We start from the raw sequence: 27,724 nt of genomic DNA on the forward strand, positions 1-27,724 counted from the left end.
TCCGAGATGTAAGACATCTTCTCTATCAAATTAAGCCTGGCAAGGTGTTAATGTTTACAATTTTGTTTCCCATGCTAATATTTAACTGTGGGTGTGTTAATAACATCTAATTAAAGAGTTTAATAACCAAATCATCAAATTTAATTAACTCAGAAGTGTCAACACAACTATATGCAGCTTATTTGTAGACCAATGATAGAGTTCAGCTACACAATATGTTTGAATATAAATAAATCATTCATAGAAAACAGTTTAAAGATAAGTGAAAACATATTCTGGTCATTCATCTTATTCATTATGGCAATTAAGAATAGATCCAAAAATTTATTATTATGTACACACAGATTGAAGAATTTAAAGGGAGATTTAAATCTGGAAATTTTCCTCTTTTCCAAATGTCTGAGTCCATCTGGGATGCTATAATAAAATACCATGAATTGAGAAGATTATAAACATCAGAAATTCATTTTTTACAGTACTGGAGTCTGGGAAATCCAATATCAAGATGTTGTCAGATTCTGGATCTGGTAAGTACTCTTATATTTGTATCTTGTGTAAATTCACTGTATGATTCAGAAATAATGCCTTCTTGCTATGTTCCCACATGGTAGCAAGAAAGAATGAGCTCCTTTGGGCCTTGCTTAAAAGACATTCCCCTTAATGACCTATTAGAAGTCCCCACCTTTAATACCATCTCTCTGAGGGTTAGGACTTCAATAAATGAATGTGGGAGTTGCAAGCACCCAGCTCATCAGCAAATGAAATTTTATTTTTCAGCCATGCAGCATCTTAGTACCCAAAATTATGTGGAAGAGAATTTAAAAGACCTGTGAGTTTTATCATTAATATTCTTTTGTTTGAAATTTAAAAAACACAGTTTTGGGGTGGGGGTGAAGCAACAGTGATATAATAAAAAAAAAAAAAACAGAGAAAAAGGGTTTGATTCTATCTTTAACAATCATCAATATGTTTCAGTACCAGCATTATGATTGCTCAGTTTCTTCAGAAAGCAACTTATGAAGAAATACAAACTGTGGCTCAACAGTTACTAGATCTTGTGGAAAAGTGCAAGAATTTTAAATCACATGTGTCAGCCACAGAATGTGCTCATCAGTTGGTAGGTGAATCATAGACTGCTTCTTTTTTTCTCTTTTTAAAACTATATTGTAAACAAGAGGTGTTGCTATGAAGAGAGGGTTGCTATAATTAGGTAGGGGATTGTAAAGCAAGAATATGTAGAGTCATAGCTCAGACATAATCTCTGTAGGTTTATAAACCTACATTTTATCAGTTCATCCTGGGACACCAGATTCTGAGAACCAAACCCTTAAGAGAAGGATTTATACCTTGAGCACAATGTGCTAACTTATTGGTTGCTCTGACTGAGTCTCTAAGCACTATTATCTGACATCCTCATTTAAAGAATTCTGGGAAATTGGAGTATTAATTATAAAAAGTCTCTGAGAGGACATAAAAAAGAAGAAAGAAGTGAATAATATTATAGACTGCTTTCCCAGTTAGTAAAGAGTTGTGAGAATTATTATTATTTCTTTATAAACTATATCTCTCTTGTGATAGCAAATTCCCTCAAAATCAGGATTTCCTCAAGAGATTCTTGATAAACACCAACATTGTCTTACAAGACACTTTTTTTTCTTTTTACAACACACATTTTGATCCATTATTCTCATGCTAAATGATTTCAAATGTAAACCATTTTTCTTCTTTATCTACATTTTTTTTAAACTTCATCTTCTTAAGGCTAAAACCTACCTATATCTTTTTACTGGATTCTGAATAGACAGAAAAGTCATCAGTCTCATTTGAAACACATTTGAAATGAAGTTCTTCTATCAATGTCTCATTTTATAGTGTCACTGTTTTATTGTGATTCCTACTTATTTCCATTTCAAAGGATGAAATGTTTCTGCTCTTATCCCTCACATCTGAAAACAAATGTCACTTAAGGTTTACTGAATCCCACACATTTATTGCCACTTAAAAGTATTTGAAAGCTAACCAAAATTATTGTATTTCCATGTGGATATTTGAAAACAAATACACATTGCTTCAAAGTTCATTTCCCAATATAAGTTCTCATGGAAACAAAACTAAAGAAGTAATGAAAGCTATTTGGAAGTAATGAAACCTATTTCTTGGCAAATCATTCTCTTTACATTTACCTTGACCTTTGAATTTCATTTTGTTAGGATCCACTTTTTAAACTTCCCTTCCCTTAGAGTTACAAATTCTGCACATACCAGTGCCTTAGACGTATGTGAAACTGAAGTAACTGGATGGGAGGAACTCTCCACAGGGCTTGTCTTCCAAAGTACTCAGAGAAACAAAACTATAAACCTTCCTAAGGCTGTTATAAAGCCATTTGAAAAACTCAAGAGTAAGGCTTATGAATGGAAATGTAGTACCAAAGTCACATTCTACTTTAAAGGATGATAAATATAGATGAGTTTTAAAAAATAAATATAACTTGCCTAAACATTCTGGCTTACGTTTATTTATTTTAGTAACTCAACTGTTTGAAAATGAAACAATTGCTTTGGAAAAGGGAGAATGAAAAATTCTACTTGGTTAAAGTCCAAATTTGGGAATTTAGACTTAAATTTAGGTTAAAGTCCTCTAACCTAAAAGGCTTCTGCTCAAAAGAGCTGCACCTAGGGATTAGTTTAATGTTATGTACTTAGTTTCTTCTTCTTTATAATAATTTCTTAACTTTCCTGCAGTCAGGAGTGTCAATTACATAGACTCTCCCCTCTAAGTCATCATTCTTCCTATAGATGACCAGGTTCCTAGAGCATATTTGTGACAACCAAGGAATGCTTGCCAAACACCTGTTTGCTAACTGTTGTAATACAAATAGCACAGCAAGGCTCAAGTGCTTCTTATTCTATAAAAAAGATTATGGAGATCACAAGGATGGATTCCAAAGTCTAAAGCCTGAGATGATCTGTGAAATGGACAAAGAAAATCAAGTGACCATGAAGGAGAGGTAAGCCATCTTTATTTGACATTGTCTTTGAAGGAGAGTATTTTCCAACATTGAAAACAGATTATTTTTTAAATTTAAATTCCTCTGAGGATACAATGTTTGATTACATGGAATTAAATTAAAAATTTGAGACACTATATATATATATATATTTTTTTTCTCCCTCATAATGACAGTTACTATTCTATTGAACAACAGGACAAAAAAAAAATCTCTGTGTGAAATAAACAAAAAATGAATAGGACCTATAAGACTCATCTTCTTGAGAGCTAGATTAGGCAGATCAACAGCAAATGATATTGGAAGGTACAGTCAAATAGGCATCCAAGTAGGCAAAACATAATAAACAGTTAGAGACAGAGACCAAGTAATAGGGACCAGCATTAGGGAGGGTCAATGATAAGGAGCAGAGAGGTTATCTGACAAGCAAGAAGAAAAAGTCTGTCATTGAGTGCCTAGAAATAAGCAGCAGTTGTAGGTTAGATAGAAATGAGTTTTCAACTTAAAAATCCTGGCTCTGTAATTTCCATGTGGAGTGGATAGCACTCCAGCAAATGTGTTGCTGAGCTCATAATTTGGAGTCCTACTTGGCACAGCATTCATATGATGAGTCTGAAGAGGGTACTAGCAAGCAATTGGGGTTTACAGTCAGAAAAGGACTGGGAAATATGAGACTTTGACTCTCAAAGAATGCAGTTCTGGCTATATTAGTCAAGACAGGCTCAGACATGAAGAATAAGGCAGATGATAGACTGTAGAAACCAAGCAGTGATTTGATTTTAGGTTTTAGACATGCAATCCAGACCAGGCATGAATAGGAGACAGGGAAACTGGATGATGAATGGCTTAAACTCCTTTACTTCACCCATATGAGGTAGAAATGCTTCCGGATCTTTCTGAAACTTCAAGAAGGAATTAAATTGTATCAGACATTAGGGAGGAAGGACTCGGGGATAAAGGAGTCAGGCAAGTTCCAGCATGCCTCATGTTAGGAGAGACCAGCTGGGAATCCAAACATGAGCTTAACTACTCATTTATTAAAGTGTTAACATAGGCTATCATTGACCACAGTTTCATGCCCAACAACTGGCCATCTCAAAGAGTCCCTCCTGGCACCGGACTGGGTACACAGCCAGTGCACAGCAGAGCCTAAAGGGTGTTGCAGTCAAGGACGCAAGCCTCAACTGCCATGTGGCTGCTAGGCTCCCACCCACAGCATCCCTAGTTCAGCTGCCTGTTTCAAGACCTCTTTCTAGAGGACCTTCTGCAGAGGCATTGCCAGTGTACCTCTGCTAAAATCCATTAAGGAATGAAAGGAGAAAATTGAAGACATTTCTCCACTCTGACCTTTCCATTCTAGCCTTTTCCCTCTTGCTCTTTCTCTTGCTCCAGGATGCCTTTTTTGGGGACTCCCTCAGGGTTGAGCAGACCCCACATCTATGCTGATCTATGCTGATCCACCAGCTCCTTTTCCCTGGGACATGGGAAAAAATGGGACAGAGGGAAATTGGCACCTTCTTCAATTTAGCCCTTGTTTTTTATGATGCTGGTAAATGATTAAAGGTGTAACTGTTACTTCAATTTTGGCTTCTAGTCATACTTGGCTACTTTGACACCTGATAGCTCAGCTCATTCCAGCTCACCTCAAATCCTGACCATTCTCCTCCACAGTAACTATCTTTCCAAAAGAAAGATAGTTAGGAATTTCACAAGGCAATGAATGGTCAAGCTGAGAAGGGGTAGATAGAATACCTATTCATATTTTATCAGCCAGAACTCAGTTTCATGTTCTCAATTTAAGTGGAAGAGAGACTGGAAAGGTAGTCTTCCTGTGCACACAGGAAGAGAAAATATATTTGTGTGAGCATCAAACCACTTTCTATCTGTAATTTGCCTTTTGTTGAGTATATTTGCATGTGTGTCCAGGTAGGTCTTGAATAAGCCTTGAAGACTAGTAAGAGGAAATAATTATTGGGAATTTAGAAACAAATGAATGCATTGAATGACACACCTTGAAGGTCAATGGTGTTAACTCTCATGGTCTAGAAAGGACTTCTGAAAGATCATAAGAGACTTCTGTGTACCTGTCAATTCTTGTAAATTTAATTCTTATGCAGCACTGTTTAAATTCAGTTTAGACTCTTGAACTTTCTACATTCCACTCTATAAAAAAGTGGGAGGTTATATTACTGAGTTTTCTTTTCCCACAGGCCTTGGGCACTTCATGGGCATTCAAGGAATGTCAGACCAACCTCACAGTGATCTGTCCATAGTGAAGATGTGAAGCATTTAAGCAAAGTGTGCTATTTCATCTGAATCACTATGCATTTCTAGAAGTTTCAGGTCAATAAAACGAAATGAATTCTGTTTTTAAGAAATAGTATCACCATTAATTCTTGAATTCCAAGTTACACAATTTTGTGTTTGTCAAATTACAGGTACAGTTATGAAATTTCTAGAAGGCATCCATACTTATATGGACCCACTATCCTGACCATGTCTGCTTGCTACAAAACAGCTATTCAGTCATGTTGTCAAGAGGAAAATAAGACCGAATGCCTGCAGATAAAGGTATAATAGACACGGGCCAACTGCTGTTTAGACACTTGTCAACTGCTATGGCAAGTGTGACTCTGGATGAGCAGCATACTCATCCCCTGGCAGCTTGCTAGAAATGCAAAATTGGAAGCTGTTCTCTAGACCTACTAAACAGATTTCATTTTAACAAGATACGCAGGTAATTCATCCAATCATTAAGATTTGAGAAGCATACTATAACATAAATATTACTTCCTAATAAATAATAAATATTTAATATTCCAGCCACTATTCCTGCATAATAAAACACCTCCAAACTTAATAACTCAATAACTATAAGTTAATTATCTCTTATAATTTTGGGGAATAAGGAATTCAGGAAATAGCTCATCTGGAGGTTTTTGGCTCATGATAATTCATGTGGCTTTATTTACATGACATCTGGGACTCTGCAAGCTGAAGCACTGGGCATTGGTTTGCCATCTTTTTTTTCCTTATAAAATATCAAATGTATCTCCATGCAGTATCTCTGCCCTAGGTAAGTTTGGGCTTCCCCTTAGCATAACAGCCTGAGGGCAGTTGGATGCTGACTTGTAGCTTAAGGCTTCAATGCATTGTGTAATGGATAAAGACCAAGTTGCTTGATCCTTTGTATCTAGTGTCAGAAGTCATTTTTGCCATGCTCTACTGGTTGAAACACTATGAAACCTCACCCATTTGGAGGGGACCATATACCTACCTTACCTCTTGATGGGAGGATTATTGAGATCTCTTTGTAAGAACATGGGGTATGAGATGTTGTTTTAGCCACCTATGGAAAATACATCCTACAAACAACTTTGTTATGTGGCCTTTCCTCCTTCATTGTATAGATGTGAATCAGTAAGTAGTTCCATTGAAAAGGTATTTTTTTTTTGCATTTTCACTAAAGGTTCTAAATATTAACATAAAGTGATCATCTTTATTTTACTGAAGGGATACTAGGTCAATTTTCCAAAAGTCATGCTTAAAATGAATATTAGTTTAGCAATCACTTTGATGAATTCCTCAAGACTAAATGCAGTGCCACTTTTTCCTTGCTGTCTTCTTTGAACTTCTCATTGAGAAATTATCTCATTTCCTCTAAACCTCATATTTTAGAATAGGACAATTTTATTTCTCTTACTCAGCTTTTTCCTTGTCTATCAGAAATTAAATTAAATGATGTTTCTTGCATAGGCTAAGTACTCAATGATTGTAGCTGTTTTCCTTAAATCTATTTATATATATATTTCCTATTTCCCTCCTCATTCTTCTCTTGGTAAACTCCAGTTAGGTCAGAAGTCTATTTCAAATTCCTAAGCAAGATAGCCATTTTTACTTCTTTTGGTTTCATATTAATTAAAAACCCAAAGCCAGTTATCATGCAGAGACATATCTCAATACCCAGCATTTCTGAAGGATGCCCCCCCATGGAGGTGAATTTTGTACATAACTTGCATGTATTTATGTTTTAATTATAAAGTATTTTATAATTAGATTTTTTCCAGGGGAGATTTGTCCTAAATTTCCCCGTGTTGTTAAACACAAGCAGGTGCTGTAAGTTAGCTAAGAAATCTTTCCCCCTCTTCCTCACTTGGTGATATTTATAGTGTGGCAACTGCTAGGACTTCTGTTCCTAGTAACTCTTGTTGCTTCCTTAGGGAAAGTTACACAATCAATTGTGTAAAACTTATGTCTATGATCAGAGAATGGGATCTATGAGTTAAAACTCTGTTATGTAAAAGTGGATGATCTTACTTATACTTGATTTTGAATGAGTGTATGGAATAAATAATAAATTATAATAAATAATAACAATCCATAATTGGCTATAAAATAAAATTAACTTGTATTTGATAATATTCAAGTCAAGCTATTATTATCATGATAGTTTTGTGGTTTGAATATTGCCTTTATATACATTATTTGTCTTGTTTTTGAAAATATCACTGTAAGGCACAGTTACTCATAGGAAAAAATAATATATGGTCAATATAATGCTTTAAATGAAAACATAGAACTTTTTGGAAAATTTTAAATATTCTATTTCTACCACATAGAGATGACAATTGGGGAATATTTTCTTTTAATAATAATAATGTCTTCTGTTCACCGATTTCCTCACAGATTTTATTTTAAATGTGGTTGCAATCACACTGAACATACAATTTTTATCAGAGCTTAAACATGCCTGTTTTTATTAGAAATATAAATTTCTCAAAAATAATGTGCCTTATTTAACTTATTTAACTGTCACTCTGAAGTTGTGTTATTTTATTGTCTCAAAATTTTGCTATCATAACAAAGCATGTATGCATTTAGTTTTGCATAATTATGTTTTTATTTATTCATGGAAATTTGTGATAGCTTCAAAAGTAGAAATCTGAGTAAAAGAATATCAACATTTGGCTGGGCATAGTGGCAACGGCTATAATCCAAGCTTCATGGGACGTTCAGGCAAGAGGATTGCAAGTTCAAGGCCAATCTGGGCAACTAAAAACCCTGTCTCAAAATTTTAAAAAGGGGCTGGGATGTAGCTGAGTAGGGATAAAAGCCTCTGTGTTCAATCTCCAGTACTGCAAAAACAAATCAAAACAAAAGAAGAACATGTGGAGGAGAAGTTAATTAATAGATATTGCAAACAAGGCACATTTTAGTTAAGCAGCATGAGACTTGTCCAGGATGGCAAGGTTAATAACTTTGATAAAAGCAAAATACAACTGTAAGACATTATTGAAATTTATTCTGGTGACTCTCCAAGTTTTTATTTGTTCACTTTCTTGTTTTCATTTATATTCCAAATGTTTGAGGTTCTGGGAAAAGTGACCTCTAGGAAAGCAAGATTCTATTTCACAAGAAAATCCATGTTAATGCTTTTACATTTTGGCCTCTCTTAAGTATTCAGTGGAAGACTTTCTAATTTTGAGAAGATATATAATATTTATTTTTCTTTCCTTGGTTTTTTACTAATGCTGAGATTAATGTTTTCTGTTACTATCATATTTCTTTGATATACTGTTTCTCTATTTACAGCTAGAACCCATCAGAAAATACATTAGAGAAATATCTTTGAGACATCATCATTTATGTGAAATTGGGGTTAAATTCAACCACAAAGTAGCAAAAGCTGTGTAAGTTATCTGTGTGGATTTGTGGACTTTGTTGCTCTTTTGACTAAACTTGAAAAATCATTTACCCTCTCACTTAGCAGTGTCTGTCAATAGAAACCTGGCATCTTTCTCTAGATGTGTTACTTGCCTGTTCAAATAGAGCACACAAGGCTGTGGATGAAATTGCATAATACCCAACTGTCCCCACCGTCTCCTGCTTCAAGTTTTCCCATTTGCTTCAATCCCTTCATTTCTTCTTCAGTGAACCAAAGATTTTAACATTCAGATACAGGCATTTACTAAAAATTTCAGCCCGCTAAAGGTTAGAGGACAAAAGGTATTCTTTTCTTTTGGAAGATAGGAAAGATTTTGGCTCCAACACCATGTAAAATAGAAAAATCATGGAGTGCTTTTGAGGGTGGAGATAGAGAATTTGATGCTGCTCAGCTGCCTCCTTTCTGGAACATATGGCTTTTCTGTCCAAGTTAACCCATGAAGACAGGCATCTTTCTTACATTGCCTTCTTCCTTAATTTAGGACAACAGTGAACTTCCTGGGAGCTCAGTTATCCTTCCACGGAAAGACCAGAGAGATTTCAGGGAAGTTATTCCCTTGTCCACTGAAGTAAGGGCCCAGCCTCATAATCTCTGCTTTGATGTTGACAAAGTTTAAGTGGGAAGTCAGACATTTCCAAGCCTACCTAGCCTTGCATTTCATTGCCTCGCTAAGCAACTCAAGTTCTTTAAGAGATCTCTAAAATGATGAAAATTGCCATATTTTACATGATGTTTAATTGCTTGTTTCTGTGACTTGATCTCTGGCTGCTATCACTGAAGGAGTAGAATGCATTTGTGATGTTCTCTCTTCACATTTGCAAATACATTTCTCTTCTTTTGGTTACTTGATGAACTAGAACTAATTTTAGAAATGATAAAGTTCAAAATACTGTTTAAAATGTGTTATTTTTCTTTTCAGGGAATTGGTTCTGCTCACTAAAAAACAACCTAAATCTAATTTTTCTGAAATTGCCAAACTGACCACTGATGTTAAAAATCTGCATGAGACCTGCTGTGAAGGAAACACAGTTGCGTGTGCTCTTGGTAGGGTAAGAATCTTTTTCCTGAAACTCACTTTATTCTTTAAACAGCTTAGAATTCTTAAATAATGGTACAGTAATAATAAATGATCTAGAAAAATAAGGATGATTTCTCAATATTATCAGTAGAATGCTGTCTTCCTCCTCTCTGTTCCTAGCTCAGGTAGTAATTTTTCTTCTGTCCTTTCTTTACTTTCTTACTTCTTTTATTTTAATTTACTTATATGCTTGTTTGTTTATTTCTGTGCTGCTGCTGGGGTTGAAATCCAGGGCCCCTCACACATGCTAGTCAAGGGCTCTACCACTGAAGTACACCCTCAGCCCCATTTCTTTATTATTATTATTATTATTATTATTATTATTATTATTATTAGGTTCTTTTTAGTTATACATGATAATAGAATCCATTTTAATAATAAAAGCATGGAATATGTCATGTTCTAGTTCAAACCCCATTACCTCTCCTTCCCCTTCCTTTCCCTACACCCTCATCCCTTCTCTATATTGATCTTTATGCCACTTGCCTACAGTTTTTTTTTAAATTAATTTCTTGTGGATGCACTTGATGGTGAGATTCACTGTGGTGTATTCATGTATGTACATAGGAAAGTCATGTCAGATTCATTCCACTGTCTTTCCTATTCCCATCCTCCCCCCACTTCTCTTCAATCCCCTTTGTCTACACACTGACCTTCGATTCTCCAACACCCCCTCCACTTAGTGTGGGTTAGCTTCCACATATCAGTGAAAACATTTGATCTTTGGTCTTTGGAGACTGACTTGGCTTGACAGTCTCCAGATCCATCCATTTACTGGCAAATGTTTTATGACTGATTAATACTCCATTGTGTAATACTCCATTTGATTTATTCATTCACTTATTGAAGGGCACGTGGTTTGGTTCTGTAGCTTGGCTATTGAAAATTGTGCTACTATAAACATTGTATAAGAAGGTTTTCACTATTTTCTTGTAGAGATCATTGCATCCTACCATGTTATTTCACAGCATTATGTTACAAAGCAGTATGTCTATAATGAACATTAATATTAAGTGACATAAATTAATATAGTTTAACATTTTTTATATCAGCCAGTCAACACAATTCAGTTAGGTTCTCTCATTCCCTGACTTCATAGCACTATAGGAACAACTTTCTAAGATTATGTAGTAATCACTTTTTTTTTAAATTTGATAAACCATTTTATAGCATTTAGTTTGTACTAGGCTTTGTTCCTTGATCTTAAGAAATATCAATTCATTTAATTCCCATAGCCACATCAAGTATTATTTTTATACCCATTTTATAGATTAGAAAATTGAGATACAAAGAGATGAAGCAACTTGATAAAGTTGCAGAGCCAGGAAGTAGCAAAGTCAAGATAGCTCTGTCTTTAAGATTTTATCTGTAATTCAATACAACAATTTATTCTTCCACAAAAGATGGTGGGAAAAGTTTTTCATCTTAGAATGTCTATATTCTTACAGTTGCATTCATCAAAATTTTCCTCTTTTTTTTACTACTCTTTAAAAATTGATATTCTAGACAGATGTGTTAGTGGCTTTATTTTATTTAATTTTTTGTGTACTGGAGATTGAACCCACAGGGTGCTTAACCACTGAGTCACATTTCTAGCCCTTTTATTTTTTATTTTGTGACAGGGTCTTGCTAAGTTGCTGAGATTAGTCTTGAACTTGTGATACTTCTATCTCACCCTCCTGGATCACTGGGATCACAGGCATGTGCCACAATATCAGCTGACCTTTCTTTTTCTTACCCTATAAGTTCTGCTACAGATATTGTTGTCCGGCAAAGGATTCAGTTTCCTTTTCCCCAGTCCAGGGTGGTTGCTGGGCCATGAACTGTATTTCCTGCCTGTCTCAAAACTAGTTTTGTTCAGAGGTGGTCTATGCCTTTTCTAGGTCTGACCCATAGAAACCTCCTGGCTATATTCTACAATACCCCTCAATACCTGGTAGATTTTAATGCTGAAGGCTACATTGGAAGGCACAGGTTGGTTATGGCAAAGCCTCTGTCAGCCAACTTCCCAGAACTACTGTTAGAGGACATATAACTTTCCTCCCTGCTGGGACTTTTGGAGAGAGATGACCTTGTTTGTTGAGCCACTGAGAGCATGGTGCTTGCTTAATTGAGACACACTTTCCCTGAAGTATACTTGACTTGTAATTTAGTTTCAACTAAAATTACTACTCTCAGATTTGTACCTTCATTCTATTCTTTTTTCCTGAGTCATTAGTTTATACCCCCAACTTGTTAGAGGAAATCTCCTCCTAGATGCCTCATAGATGCCTTACATCATCTTAAACTCTATATATCCATAGCAAATTCTTTGGCTTCCTTTTTTAAAACATTTTTTTAGTTGTAGATAGATACACTACCTTTTTAAAATTTATTTGTATTTTTTAGTGTGGTGCTGAGGATCAAACCCAGTGCCTCACATGTAACCCTGGCCCTCTTTGGCTCCCCCCCCCTTTTTTTTTTGAAGTCCATCGACTTTATTGATCTAAAAAACTTGACAAGGACAGTGACTGCTATGCCCAAAAGGTGACAAAGGGCATCAAACCAACCAGAGGTGAAGGTGGGGATGAGGGAAGAGGCCAGGAATCTAATCAGAAAGGCTGGTTAATGGTTTCCATGGAACTGGCAGGGAAAGAAAGGGAGTTGCATCCCAGAGCAAAAATTCCAAAAAGATTGAAATGGTGAGGGGAGAGAACTCCCAAAGACAACAGCAATCTTTTCCTTTGTGGAGGACAAGGAGCCCTCACTCAGCTGCAAATTCTAGAGACTTGATAATGGGTCTGGGGATGGAGGGCCCCCCAGAGAACATCACAAGAAGGCACCCAAAGCAGTTCTGGGACTGCTTACGTAGGCGCGCCATGTGTCCTTCAGCCATTCCTGGAAGAGATCTTCATCTTTCTTTATCACCAGAAATTGACCAAGGATGACATATTCTTCCAGCTTCTTGCCCAGGTCTTCGCCAATCCAAGTCAGGCTCCTCACTGGCTTTCCCCTATAGGCTCTGCCACAAGGTGTCCATGGTTTTGGGAGGTTGTCATCTTGATGGAGCTTAATAGGCAGCTTGGGCTCCCTGAACAGATGCTCTCATTATTCAACCCTTGGCTTCCCTTTTGTAACCACACTCCTCAAACCTGATAGTTCCCCTGAATATCAGTTTCAGTAAATTATACTATCATCAACCTTATCCCATATTATAGCCTAGGTTATTTTTTCTCACTCCCCTTTAATTCTTATTATTAAAATATTTCACATTCTACTGTCTGATCACTGATTTGATTCACCCATCATCATTCCTTGACAAAATTTTCTCAATAACTTCCAAACACCCTCCCTTTATTCCATTTCCCAAATATGTCATGCTTTTATACTTTTAAGATTCTTTATATATAAAGATAAATAATTCCAGAATTCTTTTCCTCTTCACTTGCTTCAAATTAATTTCTATTTGTCTTTCAAGACTCAAATCATTGAAGATCTTCATTGTGACATCCCTCCAGTCTGAACTCCCAATCTCTCTTTTTGCTTCCAAAGAAAAATGTGTGTACTTCTCTTACAACATCTAACATTATAATGTATTAGGATTGTTATTTAATTATTTGACTCTCCAGCCAGATCGCAAATTCCTTAGATGCAGAGACTAGTTTATTTATATACACACCCAATTATTTGGATGCATATATAAGTAAACATGTAAGTGTGATAGTAATATAGATTGTATACAATAAAGGAAAAATTGTGATGTGACTCAGGGACAAAATGCTCCCTAAATTGGAATCCCTCAAAAAGAATCACAATAGAAAGACAGTCAAATTTTTCATTTGTGTTTTTCTGGGGCTAAACATAGAAACAATAATAAGGTCTGTCTCATATGTTCTTTGCTAGATGTTAAAAAGAGCTGTGAAAATTGAGTAAGTTCAAGTAGGTGAGTATGTCTTTCTAAAATGAGTAACTATAAATGACTTTTTGGCCTACAGATAAAGCTCTCTAAGGTACCATTTTTTCCCCCTGGTTTTCTACTAATATAAAAAATAAGTTCAGAATGAAGCCATCAAAAAAGTCCCCCTCCTGTCTCTGTTTTATAGAGCCAGCTTATGAACTACATCTGCTCTGCACAGGCTGCCCTATCCAGCAAGATCACTCAGTGCTGTGAACTTCCAGCACCATTCCGAGGGGAATGCATTATCAACGCAGGAAATGAGGACAAACCTGACCTTTCATCCCTGCCACTCAGCAGGTTTACAGAAGACGGATTTGTATGCGAACGATTCACTGACAACCAAGATGACTTTCTACAAGAGTAATATAGCTTTTTTTTTTTAAAAAAAAAAACTGAATATCTTTTTTTTTAAAGAGACAGAGAGAGAGAGAGAGAGAGAGAGAGAGAGAGAGAGAGAGAGAGAGAGAGAATTTTTTTTTAATATTTATTTTTTAGTTTTTCAGCGGACACAACATCTTTGTATGTAGTGCTGAGGATAGAACCCGGGCCGCACACATGCCAGGCGAGCGCGCTACTGCTTGAGCCACATCCCCAGCCCAGTATAGCTTTTTGTAAAATCTAAAGGATGGAATATATATATATGGATTCTGTAGAGAAGGTTGCAAATTTGAATCATGATGGGGCCCAGTTGGTGATGGAACTGAGTAGCCAAGTGAGAGCACTTTGGGCAAAAAGGAAATGCTTGTGGATTCCAAAGTTGGCAGCGGCTATTCAGGTCCAGTCAGACAGTTATGTGGGAGTATGGGTTTGGGATGTTGAGTCTACTGCATTGGAAGAAACTAAAAATCTCTTGATTTTTTGAAGGTCGACTACTAATATAGGAATTTCAAAAACAAAAACACCCAGTGTTTGCAAGCTTTACTCTTAGGGACTATAGATGAGCAAAAGCTTCGGATTATTTTATGTACATGGCCAACTCTTCTAGTTAATGTCCATTATCAAATCCATGGTGTAGTATTTAAAGATTAGAGAATAGGGTTATTAACATTTTCGGTGTCCATTCAGAAGTACATGTTATTTTGTGCAAAAGGCAAACTGATTTCAATACATAGTATCAAGATGATATTGTTATGTAGTTGAAATATTTTCAAAGTCACTTTGGGAAGCAATGGAAAATTGGAGTTTTCCTCAAAGTCCATTGTAAAATGACCTTAACTGAATGTCCAAAATTGTATTTTATACTGGCTAATAAAATTAGATGCCACTATCTGAATGTACCCATTAAAAAATTACAGTCAACAGGCATAGGTCCTAGTGTAAAAAAGAACAAGGTTTATGAGTTAAAGAGACTTGAGTTCTAATTCCAGCTTTGACATGCATACGCTGTGGATGGTAGGTAAAAATCACTGGATATCCCCAGGGTTTGAGGTGGTTAGACAAAATAACTTCAAAGGCCCCTTCATCATTTTGTAATTCCTTTAAAAATATTCTAGAACCCAATTTTGTTTTTGTGAATGAGATGAATGTGTAGATTATAAGTAAACTGTTCACACTTAAAGGCTTCTTTGGAAAATAGGTGAACACAGTGATTCAATACCTAGAGAGCACTCTATCTCAAAAACAAAAAAAAAAAGAGCCTCAAAGATTACAGGGGAAAATGATTGTTATTCTACCCAAACACTTGAAATTAATTTCCAGTGAAAGTAAGTAGAGACTCAGAACCAGAAACTACCAGTGAACAAGTATGTTTTAGGTTCAAGTTCTGAATCTGCCATTCATTACTGTGTGACTTTGGAAAAGTCATATTATTTATTGATTTGGTTTTCTGATTTCAAAATAAAACTTCTCTTCCCTTTTCCCAAGGTTTCTACATGCCTTAGAGTTAGTTAGACTTCATGACTGTAATTATTGTTTGTTTTAAGTAAATTCATGGCTTCTAAATTTTTTTGTTTAACTTCCAATATATTTTACATGATACAGGTTTCTTTATGAATATTCAAGAAGATATCCAGAGTTGGCAGTTCCAGTGATTTTAAGAGTAGAAGCAAAATATAAAAATTTATTGGAAAAATGTTGTAAATTAGAAAAACCTTTGGAATGCTATAGTCATGCGGTAAATTTCTTCTTTTCCTTTTCTTTTTTTTTTAAATGTGTTTCTCATCAGTGATTACAAACAGGAAAAATTCCAGTGCTGTAAGTAGTGCCATATTTTTGTAAGATGATTATAAATGTTCTAGCTAATTGCAAGCACTAACATCTTACCTTAGTGACTCTGGGTGAGTCATTGCCTTACAGACTGTGTTTCCAGAAACCTCAGCAATCTTAAGTGACTATAGATGTATGCTCAGCACAGTAGCAGGTAGCTTGAGAGTGCATTCCATTTGAGTATGGGTAGTTTACCTTTTTCGGAGCCCTAGAAGATATTACCTTTCCAAGCCAGAAACCTTACTATTCACAGGTAGAAGCTCTTGTGCATTTGAAATGTAAAAGCTGGCGGCCTAAAAATCTTCTCATCAGCCTATCAGTTATCTTTGAGTTAAGATAGGGTAGTTCTGGCTTTTTAAAAATTCTGCTCAATGTCTTACACATTAATAGAGGTCTAGGGTTGTGTGTACAAAGGGCCATCTTGTCCTGCCTGGCCTCAAGCAATCACACCTGAGACTTCACTGTTCTCAGAAGGATAGGGAAGATGATTTAGTCTCCTGTATGGAAACACCCATCTCATTGCATCTCTGTTAGTTTTTCACAATGATTACTATGACTATAGCAACTTGAAGGAGCCTGGATGTTTAGAATTTACAAACAGCTTTACAACGAGTGTCCTATTTGATCTTCACCATAGCCTGGCATGATAAGTAATGCCTGAATTACCAAGCACACTTTATAGAGAAGAGTAGAAGAATTGTTTTAGTCTGTGTGTGTGTATGTGTGTGTGTGTGTGTGTGTGTGTGTGTGTGTGTGTGTGTAACTAAAAGACCTGACAAAAACAATTAGAAGAGGAAAAGTTTATTGGGGGGACCATGGCTTCAAAGATCTAAACCCATAGATGGTTGACATGGTTGCTCTGGACCTGAGGTGAGGCAGCACATCATATCAGAAGGATGTGGTGTAACAAAACTGTTCAGGACATGGTTCCACAAGAAAGCAGAGAAAGAGAGCTTCCCTCACCATGGACAAAATGTAAACTTCAAGGGCACAACCCCCAGTGAACCCCCTCCTCTAATCACTCCCTACCTGCCTATAGTTACTACTCAGTTAATATCTATTAGGGGATTAATGTATTGATTAGGTTAAAGCTCTCATAATCCAATTGTTTCACCTCTAAACTTTCTTGCATTGTCTCACACAGGAGCTTTGGGGGGACAATTAATACCTAAACCATAACAAGAGTACTGATTTCAGAAGATTCAAGTGATTTGCTTGGTATCACACAGGTAGTAGAGACAGTGCTAAGAATAAAATCTAGGTCAACTCCTTGCAAAATTGGGTGGAAATTTCACTGAATAAGAACTGCTTTTTAGGATAAGGTGGATTAGATCTGACTAGTAAGGTGATCATTTTTTCTACCAAAGAATTCAGCCTGCAGGATCATTAGTATCTTCTCATTAGAATATTATTTTCATGGTTCAAGAATTCTTTGAATTTGCCATTACCTCTGAAAATTACATCTAGTTCACTTTGATGTGTATTTATGTAATGTTCACAGCCTGAACATGACTTTTTTATTAAACCATGACTTCTTAACACATATGTATATTTCTGTACGTATATATCTATATCTGTGCTGCTTATATAAAAAAGGCTATATTATTAAAATAACCAGTAGACACACATGCACAGACCAAACATAAATCTATCAACTTCTCTGCATTCCTCTCTTTGGCCTGGTGAATGATTTGCCTTATGTTTGTAGAACACAGCAGTTAAGCCCACAAATGAGTTTATATCATGGGAATCCAGATATCAATCTTGCTGTCCCACTTTTTTGCCACAAAATATATGGTGATTTTTCTTTCAGTAAAATGTGAGCTTTAAGATTTGTGAACTCACTAATGAAGATCTGGGTTTAGGGAAACATTTATATTATACTATTAGAAATGTGTTTGCAATCTCAGCTGCAGATAAATGTTTGCAACCATATGTAAACACTACTTATTTCTGTTTTTCAGGAAGTGCTGTTCCAAAGAGTGGTACGAGAAAGCCGTGATCATGTGAAAAATTACTGTGATTTACATGAAAAATTGGGAGATAGTAACTTCCATGACAGGTATGCCTCTAAGATATTCAGATTTGTGTTTGTTAGTGACTGGTGGTCTAGGGCTCTCTTCTGTTCATTCTTGACACTGAGAATTGCTTCAATCTCCCAGGTTGAAGAAAAATAGAAGGAAATGCATTAGGAGAGAAGAAGGGGGTTATGGGGAGGAAGAAAGGGAAGGCAAGGGCATGTACTGAAGAATGAAATTGATCAAAGTATGTTATATGCATGTTTAAATGTCCCACAATGAAACCCACAATTATATATGATTAATTTGCATGAATAAAAATTACATAGGAAAAAAACCCTTCAGAATTAACTTGCCCGTTGCTTTGTTAAGATAGATGTCTATGGAACTTTGGGTATTTCCACATTGGCTTTCCAGGACAGCTCCTCAGATGCCAGTCAATGTCCAGAGGTTAGGGAACAAAGGAGGCCCTACTGTCCCCTTGAAATCTCACAGAGGTCTCTTCCTTACATTTGAATGTTTAGTTTGAGTCAAGTGATTTTTGAGTCAAGGCTGCAACAGAAATCTAATCCAGGGTCCCTTTGTCAGTTTTAAATCAGGCTCATCAAGCACATTTAGTATTTTCATCACTACCAAGAGATAAAAATTATCAGTTATTTGCCAAAGAGAATATGTGTACAGAAAGCCTGGGAAATCCCACTGTATCGCAAAGATTAAGTTGTCACAAAACAAAAGCTAATTTTTAGGAATCTTTGAGACCTTACTGTAATAGTCTATTAAGAAGTAGAGTATTGAAGAAAACTTCAGTTTGATATAGTGTCTCATAATACTGAGCTTAAATTAAATGTCCAGAATAATGGATCACAAAAAAATAGTTTTCTGACTCATCTAGAAAGAATTTCTTGGCTTATTACTTTTCTTTTTACATTGTGTTCAGTTGCTAATGAAGGATTAGATTGTGATTTTCAAGTTTTGGAATAAATCAAAATGCAGAGAGATGTGTTAAAATATAGACCCCGCATCCAGAGTTTCTGATTCTGTAAGTCTGGAGTGGGCCTGAGTATTTGCATTGCTATCAGATGCTTAGGGATGCTGATACTGGTGGTCTAGGGCTCCCCTCTGATCACTACATGATTAGATTGTTGGTTTCATTGGATGTTATATAAACCACACTCTTCTCCAACTCCATTCATTACAAATGCAGTAACTGATTCTAATTCTTTGTTGTCTTCAGCACCTAGTTCTTTAGAGTCTCTTTAAAATCTCTCTCCATCTCTTTTGATTCCATCCAACACTCTCTTAATTCAGGCCCTGGTTTTCTTTCACCTGGAATGTCAGAATTTGGAATTCTTTATTCCCTCACTTTACCTCTTGCCCACCCCCAATCCATTCTTTATGTCTTAAAACCAATGTAAATCTGATTTTATAACCAGATTTTTTTTCCTCTCCCACATCTCTCTGTCTTGCACTTTGTCCCCAAACCCCCAATCAAATAAAACCAAACCAAACCATAGTCAGTGACTTCATGACTTCCATTCCTCTTCACCGGACTCCCTCAGAGTCCTCGTCAGATCTCAGCTCAGAAGTCATTTCCTTAGGCCACCTGTCTGAGTTCCCTGAGATGGGATTAGATGCCATCTTTTGTGCACTGTTGGGAAATATAATTAAAAACAAAATCTCCCAACCCAGAAAACCTCTCTTCAGTGGTAGTGGAAAAATGAACTAGTGGGTTTTTAAAATTGAATAAATATAAAATCAAAATGTGATGTGCATCACAGGCCATCCATGGAGAGATTGTAAAGACAGAAGGAAATTTCACTCCACGAATACAGCCAGGCAGACACAACCCATTGCATACATGTTTTCATAAAAACAATAACTAGTCTTCAAGTGAGAGGACTTGACAGTACCATTTGTCACACATAGTTCATCCTAACTTTATTTGCTAATTGGGATGACCATTTGTGTTAACTATGTGACTTCATCCAGAGATAAAACAAAACCAAAAATGACAACAAAACAACAGCAACAAAAATAAACTTTTTAACTTCTTATATCTTTAAAAGAGGGAGTACTTTTGCAACTTGGAGTAAAGCTCCTACCTTCTCACAAGAACTGGGAGATAGGGTTGCTATCTCTCATGTTTGCATTTCAAAAGGATGGTTCCTGGGTCCTTGAGAAAGATGTTTCTGGGTCATAAAGCTGGAAAAAGCTGTTTCTAGTTTGAAAAAAAAAATTGCATGAGTTTCAAAGAGAGGTGAAAATACAAAATAAAGTGTTCTAAAATAAAGACACTAAGAAAAAGGAAGGAGGATAATTCTTACTTTGTTTTCAATAGGATTTTATCCTCTTATTTTTAATTTCTTGTTCATCTTGACAGAACCTACAGTACTATGTACTTTCCACAGATTGAATATACTTGTCCATCTCCCTCACTAGGGTGTGAGTCCCTGGACCACAGGGGCTGCTTGCTATGGTTACTGTACTCTCTATTCCTACACATGGCAGAGGATCATTAAAGGCTTTATAGTTTCTGCATATATTTGTTTCAGAAGCTGTTTACTCTAGGTCTGATTTCACAGCCATCTAAGTTAGCTGTCACAGTGTCCCTGATAAGGAGAAAAAAAAAAAGGTGTTTTTTGAGTGGAGCAGTGCATGAGGCAGGAACAGATCTCCAGGTATATTCAATATGGCGCTGGTCCAATGGAAGGACAAAAGGGATACAATTAAACTCAATTTAATATCTTGTTCCTTCTCAATCAGAGATCATGTCAGCTATTGGGGAAAACTCTGTAGAATTGATGTTTGGGTGTGTAACCATTGCTAGTAAGAGCAAATTGATTTTTTTAGGCTCATGGTCCTTTACACCAAGAAAGCTCCACAACTATCTGCTCAAGAATTGGTTATGTTCACAAAGAAGATGGCAGCTGCAGCCTCCAGATGCTGCCCACAAAGTGATGAGCAACAGTTTGTCTGTATTGAGGACTCGGTAAGTACATCGGTGACATCATGTCTGCCTGTTCTTGAGAGTTCTCATTTGTAATCCCCACCAATCCATCTCACTTTTGTGGACATCCACAAACTGTCAATGGAGCCTCATAATTTTGTTCTCAGGGGACATTTTGAAGGTAAGCTAATGCTAATTGTCTTCAGCTATCAACAGGGTAACCTCCCTAACTTCAGGCATGTTAGATTCACAAAGTTTTTCCTGGATCATATCTCAAGGTCTATTGCTTGGATATTTAAGCACTAAAGTGATTTTGTCAGAAATTTCAAAAATAGTTTCTTAGACTAACTCATTCTAATCATACAAGTATTAAATTTATGGGAATCCATATGTATTCAATTACAATGAACAGTGTCTTTTTAACAGTAGAAATAATTGGTATAACTAGGCTACCCTTTTTCCTGTATGAAAAGGCTGAATTATGATATGAGTAATCATATCCTAGAATCAGAGGGAAAATAGATGGTCTTGAGAGATATTTCCTTCAGGCTATAGGAATCATGACAAATTATTTCTTCCTCACAATAGATACAATTCCTCCACGGACCAGATACTCAAGTCTCTGAGATTTAGCATCTGGGTCTCTAGCAGTATTTTCTTAACACTCCTGAATTCTTGTTTGGTAATAACTTTCTCTGCTCTGTGTCCATGGTGGATCCCATTCTCTACAAGTGGTCGTTATTTTGATGAAGTATACTTGCCACAATTGTAAATTGAAAAATTATTACTTAGCCCTGCCTTCCTTTATAAAAAAAAATTTTTTTAATTGAGTCATGCCTACATTGGGGAACTCTTCTGATTAGACTTGTTTATTCCTAAAATCTAGTTTTGGAGCAATATCTTTGGTTACTTCTAAAATGGATAAACTCATACATTAAATTTATTGATTTTAATTATTTCATCCTCACATATGTACAGGACAGAGAATTTGGGTAGTCAGCATACTCTGTGGGGCCTATAGGCATTCGGGTAAGTATGGGTGTCTGAGGACCACATTGGGAGTAAGGCAAGGTGACAGGTCTAAAACTGTCAAGAAAATGTCGACAATCAACATAGGATTCCAGGAGTTCTTTCATTATTCAGTCAGCAAATATTCATAGAGCATCTACTGTGTGCCAAGTTCTGTGGTTGGTTACATATGTCCAATTATTAAAAAAAGAAAGAAATTGGATTTGAGCTTCTTAAGAACTTCAGTTACCAATCTTGCATCTGAGTCAAGTTAGCAATAGTGTTGACTTGAGGCTTGATTCTAATTTGGTGGAGCATAAGAAATTCCTGCTCTAATTAAAACTGGTCTGTCCACTCGATTGGGAAGGAACCTGAAAATGGGGTCCAGCGGAACTCAATTTGAAGATGACAGGAGGAGGAAGAATAAGGCTAGGAATAAGGCTGCACCTGGCAATCTTCTGTTTTCCCACACAGTGAAATCCAGGTGGAATTAGCAGAAACTAGAATTTGAAAATACTTAAATGTAATCTTATGTTCTATGGGCAAAAAAAAAAGCAATAACCATAAACTTTATCACTCTTATTTTAATTTCCTCTTGAAAAGGCAAAGCTAATTCTTGGAGCTCTGTGCGGAAGACATGAAGTTGAGCCTATCAATGCTGGTGTGGGTCACTGCTGTGACAACTCATATGCCTTCAGGAAGCCATGTTTTGATGATCTGCAAGTAGACGGAACTTATGTTTCTCCATCTTTACCTTGTGACCAAGTCATCATCCTTAAAGGGGACTTGTGCAAAGCTCAGGAGAAGGAACTCCAAATTGAAAAGGAAAAGTAAGGATGCTTGCTTACTTTTTTTTTTTTTTGCTAGCAACAAGAGAGCTGATACAAAAATATTTAAACTGAGTACAGATCTAACTATTGCATAATGAACAGAGCAGCAAAATGTTGTATTAGAAGTCAAGTGAAATTAAGAATATTCAGCAATTTAACAATTATGCCTACCATGCCTGTTACCCTTACTTGATTAGTTAATGAGATAGAAGCAAACTGATCAGAAATATCAACAGAGACGTACATTAATGTGTTTTTCCTAAAATGTGAACTTGGAGCATTCATCTCATAAGGTGTTGCATGCAAAGAGGTTTCTGTCAGGTAAGTTTGGAAATAATTTATTTCCTTTCTCCTTTTGGAAAGTAATCTTCTCTATCAAAAATGGAAGCCAGAGAAGTCCTGTAATAAAGTAAACTGCTTGGCTTGTTCTTATTAAGAATCTTTTGGGTTGAGGATGTGACTCAGTGGTAGAACACTTGCCTAACACATGGGAGACTCTGGGTTCAATTCCTTGCACTGCCTCCTGCCAAAAAGAAAAAAAAGAAAAGAAAAAGAAAAAGAATTATTTGGGCCATAGGACCTTCAATTTTGAGGACCTATATTATGGGAAGTACTTGAACTGTTCCATTGGAATGATGGATATTACCTCAACAGTATGTCTTTATTTACTACCACTTTCAATGCTATTATTAGGATTGCCTGAGTCTGTTTTGAAGAACAGTTTTGGGGCAATTTGTTGAAGTTGCCAACTGGGAGACAATGTAACGCCTATGAATACAACTCCCTGAATCCTTGATTTCCCTCCTTTTCCTTATTTAATGGAGTGCCTTGTATCAGATAATGCTCTTTAGTGACTTATTATAAGAATACAAAATATCACTAGGCATTCTCAGTACAGGAAATAAACATTTAAATGCCAAAAATCTTTTCTATAAAGATATAAAGTCAGTTAAATTATTATGAAAATGGGAGGAATTTTAGATATTAGTTTCCCAACCCCAAGTTTAGGAAATCCTTCTAAAACACTGTTTATTTCATCTATAAATATATTCAGTGATGGGAAAACAGCCTATTTTATCTTTAGATATGTTAAGTTATTGGAAACTTCATCTTTTTATGTTGCTGTTGTTAAATAGAAATGTTTCCTTGTCACTTCCTACAAAATTTGTGCCTTTGAAGCTACACTACATATAGCCAGTGTAAGGACACTATACCCCCATGCAGTATTGTAAGGACAGATCTTTATTGTTTGACAATCAACTAGGGATGAGGCAGGATTTATACTCAGGTAGATTTCTAAGGGGAACCTGAGAGGAATGATATACTATGGGAAATACATATGCATGTGTAGGTGTAAGTATCATGTGAAAACATTTACACATTAAAAAAGTTTACGAATAAGTGATTTTGCAAAGTGCTATTGCTGTTACCAATATTAAAAAGCCTACTGATTGGAAATGCTGCCAGCAGAATGCACTCTCTCTACATTTGAGCAGGATTTCCCAGTGGGTGCTCTATATATTTAAGAAGGCTTCTGTATTAAGTCAGCAAAAGAACTGAATCCAAAACTCTTACCTGTTCCCACTTTTATAGCATCTATTAAAATAATTATTTCACTGTGCTGTTCTTATTTCCCCTCCACTACTACACTCCATTATCAAGTTTGCCCCTCATCCCCTACTCACAGATGTATCATTTAGTTTTGCAGCATAACAAATGAAAATGTAATGACTTAAAAATGCTCACAAATCTATAGGTTGATTGGAAGAATCTACTGATCTGGGCGAGCCTGGGCCATTTTCCTCAAGGTTTGCTCCTGTGTTTGCAGTTAGCTGGGGGCTGGCTGGCTCTGTATGGTCTCAGCTAAGATGGTTGGTTGTCTCTGCTTCATGGGGTCCCCTGCCATCTGACAGGCCAATGCAGCTTCTTTATAAGGTAGATGGGAGAAATGGCAAGTGTGGAGACCCCATGAGGCCCAGATTTGGAATTGAGCAATGTCAGTTGTGCTGGAAGGTAGGTCACAAGGCCAGCCCAGATGAGGGAGTGTGGAAATAGATTTTATTTCTTGATAAGATGAATTGAAAAGTCACATTTTAAAGGATATGGACACAGGCAAAGCTAGACAATTGGGTACCGTTTTGCAATCAACCTGTCACATGTGCATCATTGATGTAGTTGTTAAAATTACAAAAAATAATAAATGGCAAGATAATAGTAGAAAACATGACAATTAACTGAAGTCATTGAAAATGAGGGGGCATGACCAGGCTTTCTCCATGTGAAAGAAATAGGGATAGGGGATGAATGAAAAGTTCAATGACATATACTTCCTAGTAGCTGTGGCTTTCAAAAGAGGATAAAGGAGAGATCTGTTGGAAGCAATAAAAGGGATTCAAGTGCTAAAGTCAGTAGTACTTATAGAAAAATAGCCTCCTATTTTTTTTATTTTATTTATTATTGCTATTGTTATTTTTATAAACAATAGATTTGCTGTAACATGATCTGGCTCATTTTATTGAATTTAAAGAATTAACGCATTTCAAAAATACCAAAAATACATCATAATGAGTCTTAGAACTATAGTATGATAATGATTGCACAAAACTCTAAGATATGAGCCCACCATCTCCCTGACATCCAGTGGCAACAATGAGAGAAACCCTATGGCATCTGGGAGAGATGCCTGAGGTTTAGAATACAAGGAGTTTATGCAGATTAATCACTAAGTGAGGGAATCAGAGCAGGTTTGACTGTAGCCACTTTTCTCCATCTAGAAGTGCTTTCTTAACCATGGGGCAAAGTCACTACATGGAGAGAAAGAATAAGTTGTGTCCATGATTCAAGGCTCCACCCTGAAAAATATCCTCCTTTTAAGAAAATTTGGAGTAAGCTCTACCATCAGGGAGCCAATGTCTTGTATAGAGGGAGAAAGAGAAGTTCAGAGAAAAGGTGGATATGGGGGAGTTTTCTAAGAGAAAGCCCCAAGTCCTAAGAAGACTTAGGGAGAGTAGGAAGGCAGGAGATGGGTCAGATTAGGGATGTGGAAAGCATCAGTGTGAAGGTGGAACATCTGAAAGATGAGATTTCTGAGCATTACTAGGGCATGCCATGATGGGTATAGCCTTGCCAGTCATCCCTGCAATGCATACAACCTCAGGGGGTGCATGTTACTCTTGTTACTGAGAGTAGAGGGGATTAAGATCTTACTGGCAGCCGGCTGGCACTTCCCTGTTTCAATATCACTAACATAGATACATGGAATGGAACACTGATCATCAGTTCCTAAGACATTTTATTTATTTATTTATTTTGCTGCTGCTGACATAGAAGCATCTTTCTTAGTCATGCATGTCTCTATCCCCACCTCATTCTGAGCCCAGAGTCAAGAAATTCCATGGGCCATATATTCTCCTTGGAGTGACTCTATAGGTGATGGAGCCCAGGCTAGAGGCCCCTGTTGGAATCTGCCAGAAGTGACTGTTGGAGGAAACACCAAAGATTCTCATTTCCCAGTAGGATGCACCCAAAGCACCCCCTCCAATGTGGGGCAGTTCTGTTACAGTGCCACCCACCCTTTCTGCCCTCCTTCAGGAGAAAGCAGGGTCTGGTCCTCATTGCTCTTTTTCTCCCAAGATCATCAGAAGTAGCAGCTTATTTCTGATTTATTTACTTTAAGACGCATTCTGTCAAAGCAGTCTAAATATTATTAGTCCAAAAATATCACCTTGCTGAGTGAGACAGGTGTTCATTACCTTGGGAGTGAACACATTCTCCTGGTCAGCAAGTACAAGGTTGTTACTTTTTCTGTCTTTTTGCAGTACTTGCTATTCATAGACCAGCTGACCCTGAAGTCCTTTCATTTTCCAAGGTGAACTGGTCTCAAACTAAATCTTAGAGCTTTTCTCTAAGTATCCAAAGACCTTTGTAAAATGTAGTTCATCATTCTTTATCCCAGGATTGAGGTGAGAATCCATTTCATTTCCAGAGAGCAGGTTTTGTTTGCTTCCTCTAGTGACCATTCCTTGAACACAAATAGGCACATGTCATGATGTCATCTCATTAAATCCTTACCATAAATTTATGACGTAGATAATATTTTATTTGTTTTAATTATAAAGAAACTGGGACTGAGAAGGCAAAAGTTCCTGCTATGACATTAGGCAGGAGGTCCACAGGTAATTGAGCTGGGATGGGAACTCAAGCTATCTGGCTCAAAACATTTAGGCCTAACTCCCAGCATCAAGCTGTTAGTGTGCCCCAAATCCAGGGCTTATAATACCGAGCTCTAGAATTTTTAAAACCTGAAGTTATTCAAATAAAGGCTAGACAATAGCGCAAAATACTAGGAAGCATTTTTGTTCCAGTAAATGCACTGAGTTCTCTTTATGGAGAAAACAGGAGCATAGAGACAGTTAATGAAGGGGTTTATGGAATTTTCTGGGAGGATTCATCCTGGGAGTCAAATGTCAGCCTGAAAAAAAATTGTCTAAGTTTCCCTGATAGTGGCAAGGGCTTTCTCACTGCTCTCAGCCTGTATAACTCTGGCTTACCATCACAGCACAGATCCACAGAATAGTAAAAACAAGTGAAGGGACTCCTAGAGTAGAAAGAAAAAAATCAGCAAGATGGTAAAGACAAAGCAGAAGTTGAGATCATGGAAAAGTTTGAAGAGTATGATAGAGAAAACAAAAAGGAAGTATAAATTCAAAGTAAAATAATTTAAAATGCAATTAAGAAAAAATATTGAGCCGAAATGTTGAGTGTAGATGGTAACTAAAAGTAGAATAAGGTTTAAATGAAATGATGGATAGTTAATGAAAATTAAATACCACAGAAATGAAAAGCTGAAAACAAGTTGCTAACATTATGGGTCAAGAATATATGTCAAGATTTTAAAAAGTATTATTTACTTTATTATTTAAAGAGCTAAAGTGTTGGAAAGATTAGTGCAAATAATTTTACATAAAGG

The 27,724-nt window shown here is 36.4% G+C and overlaps 1 protein-coding gene across 2 annotated transcripts in view; it reads left to right on the top strand.

Moving 5' to 3' along the window:
* The window catches only part of LOC101955219 (alpha-fetoprotein), a 46,271-nt gene that overhangs the window by 3,645 nt on the left and 14,902 nt on the right, over window positions 1–27,724 (top strand). The window contains exons 2-13 of one of the 2 annotated variants that reach the window (XM_078021406.1): window positions 345–527; window positions 778–829; window positions 976–1,117; window positions 2,796–3,007; window positions 5,446–5,578; window positions 8,600–8,697; window positions 9,652–9,781; window positions 13,893–14,107; window positions 15,728–15,860; window positions 17,917–18,014; window positions 20,821–20,959; window positions 22,529–22,755. In XM_078021406.1, the coding sequence (XP_077877532.1) occupies window positions 506–527; window positions 778–829; window positions 976–1,117; window positions 2,796–3,007; window positions 5,446–5,578; window positions 8,600–8,697; window positions 9,652–9,781; window positions 13,893–14,107; window positions 15,728–15,860; window positions 17,917–18,014; window positions 20,821–20,959; window positions 22,529–22,755 (1,601 nt within the window). In that variant the 5' untranslated portion in view covers window positions 345–505. The remainder of the gene's footprint in view (window positions 1–344; window positions 528–777; window positions 830–975; window positions 1,118–2,795; window positions 3,008–5,445; window positions 5,579–8,599; window positions 8,698–9,651; window positions 9,782–13,892; window positions 14,108–15,727; window positions 15,861–17,916; window positions 18,015–20,820; window positions 20,960–22,528; window positions 22,756–27,724) is intronic. The other variant, XM_078021405.1, reaches the window with a different exon arrangement.

Source organism: Ictidomys tridecemlineatus, chromosome 9 (assembly GCF_052094955.1).
Source record: "Ictidomys tridecemlineatus isolate mIctTri1 chromosome 9, mIctTri1.hap1, whole genome shotgun sequence".
NCBI lineage: Eukaryota > Metazoa > Chordata > Mammalia > Rodentia > Sciuridae > Ictidomys > Ictidomys tridecemlineatus.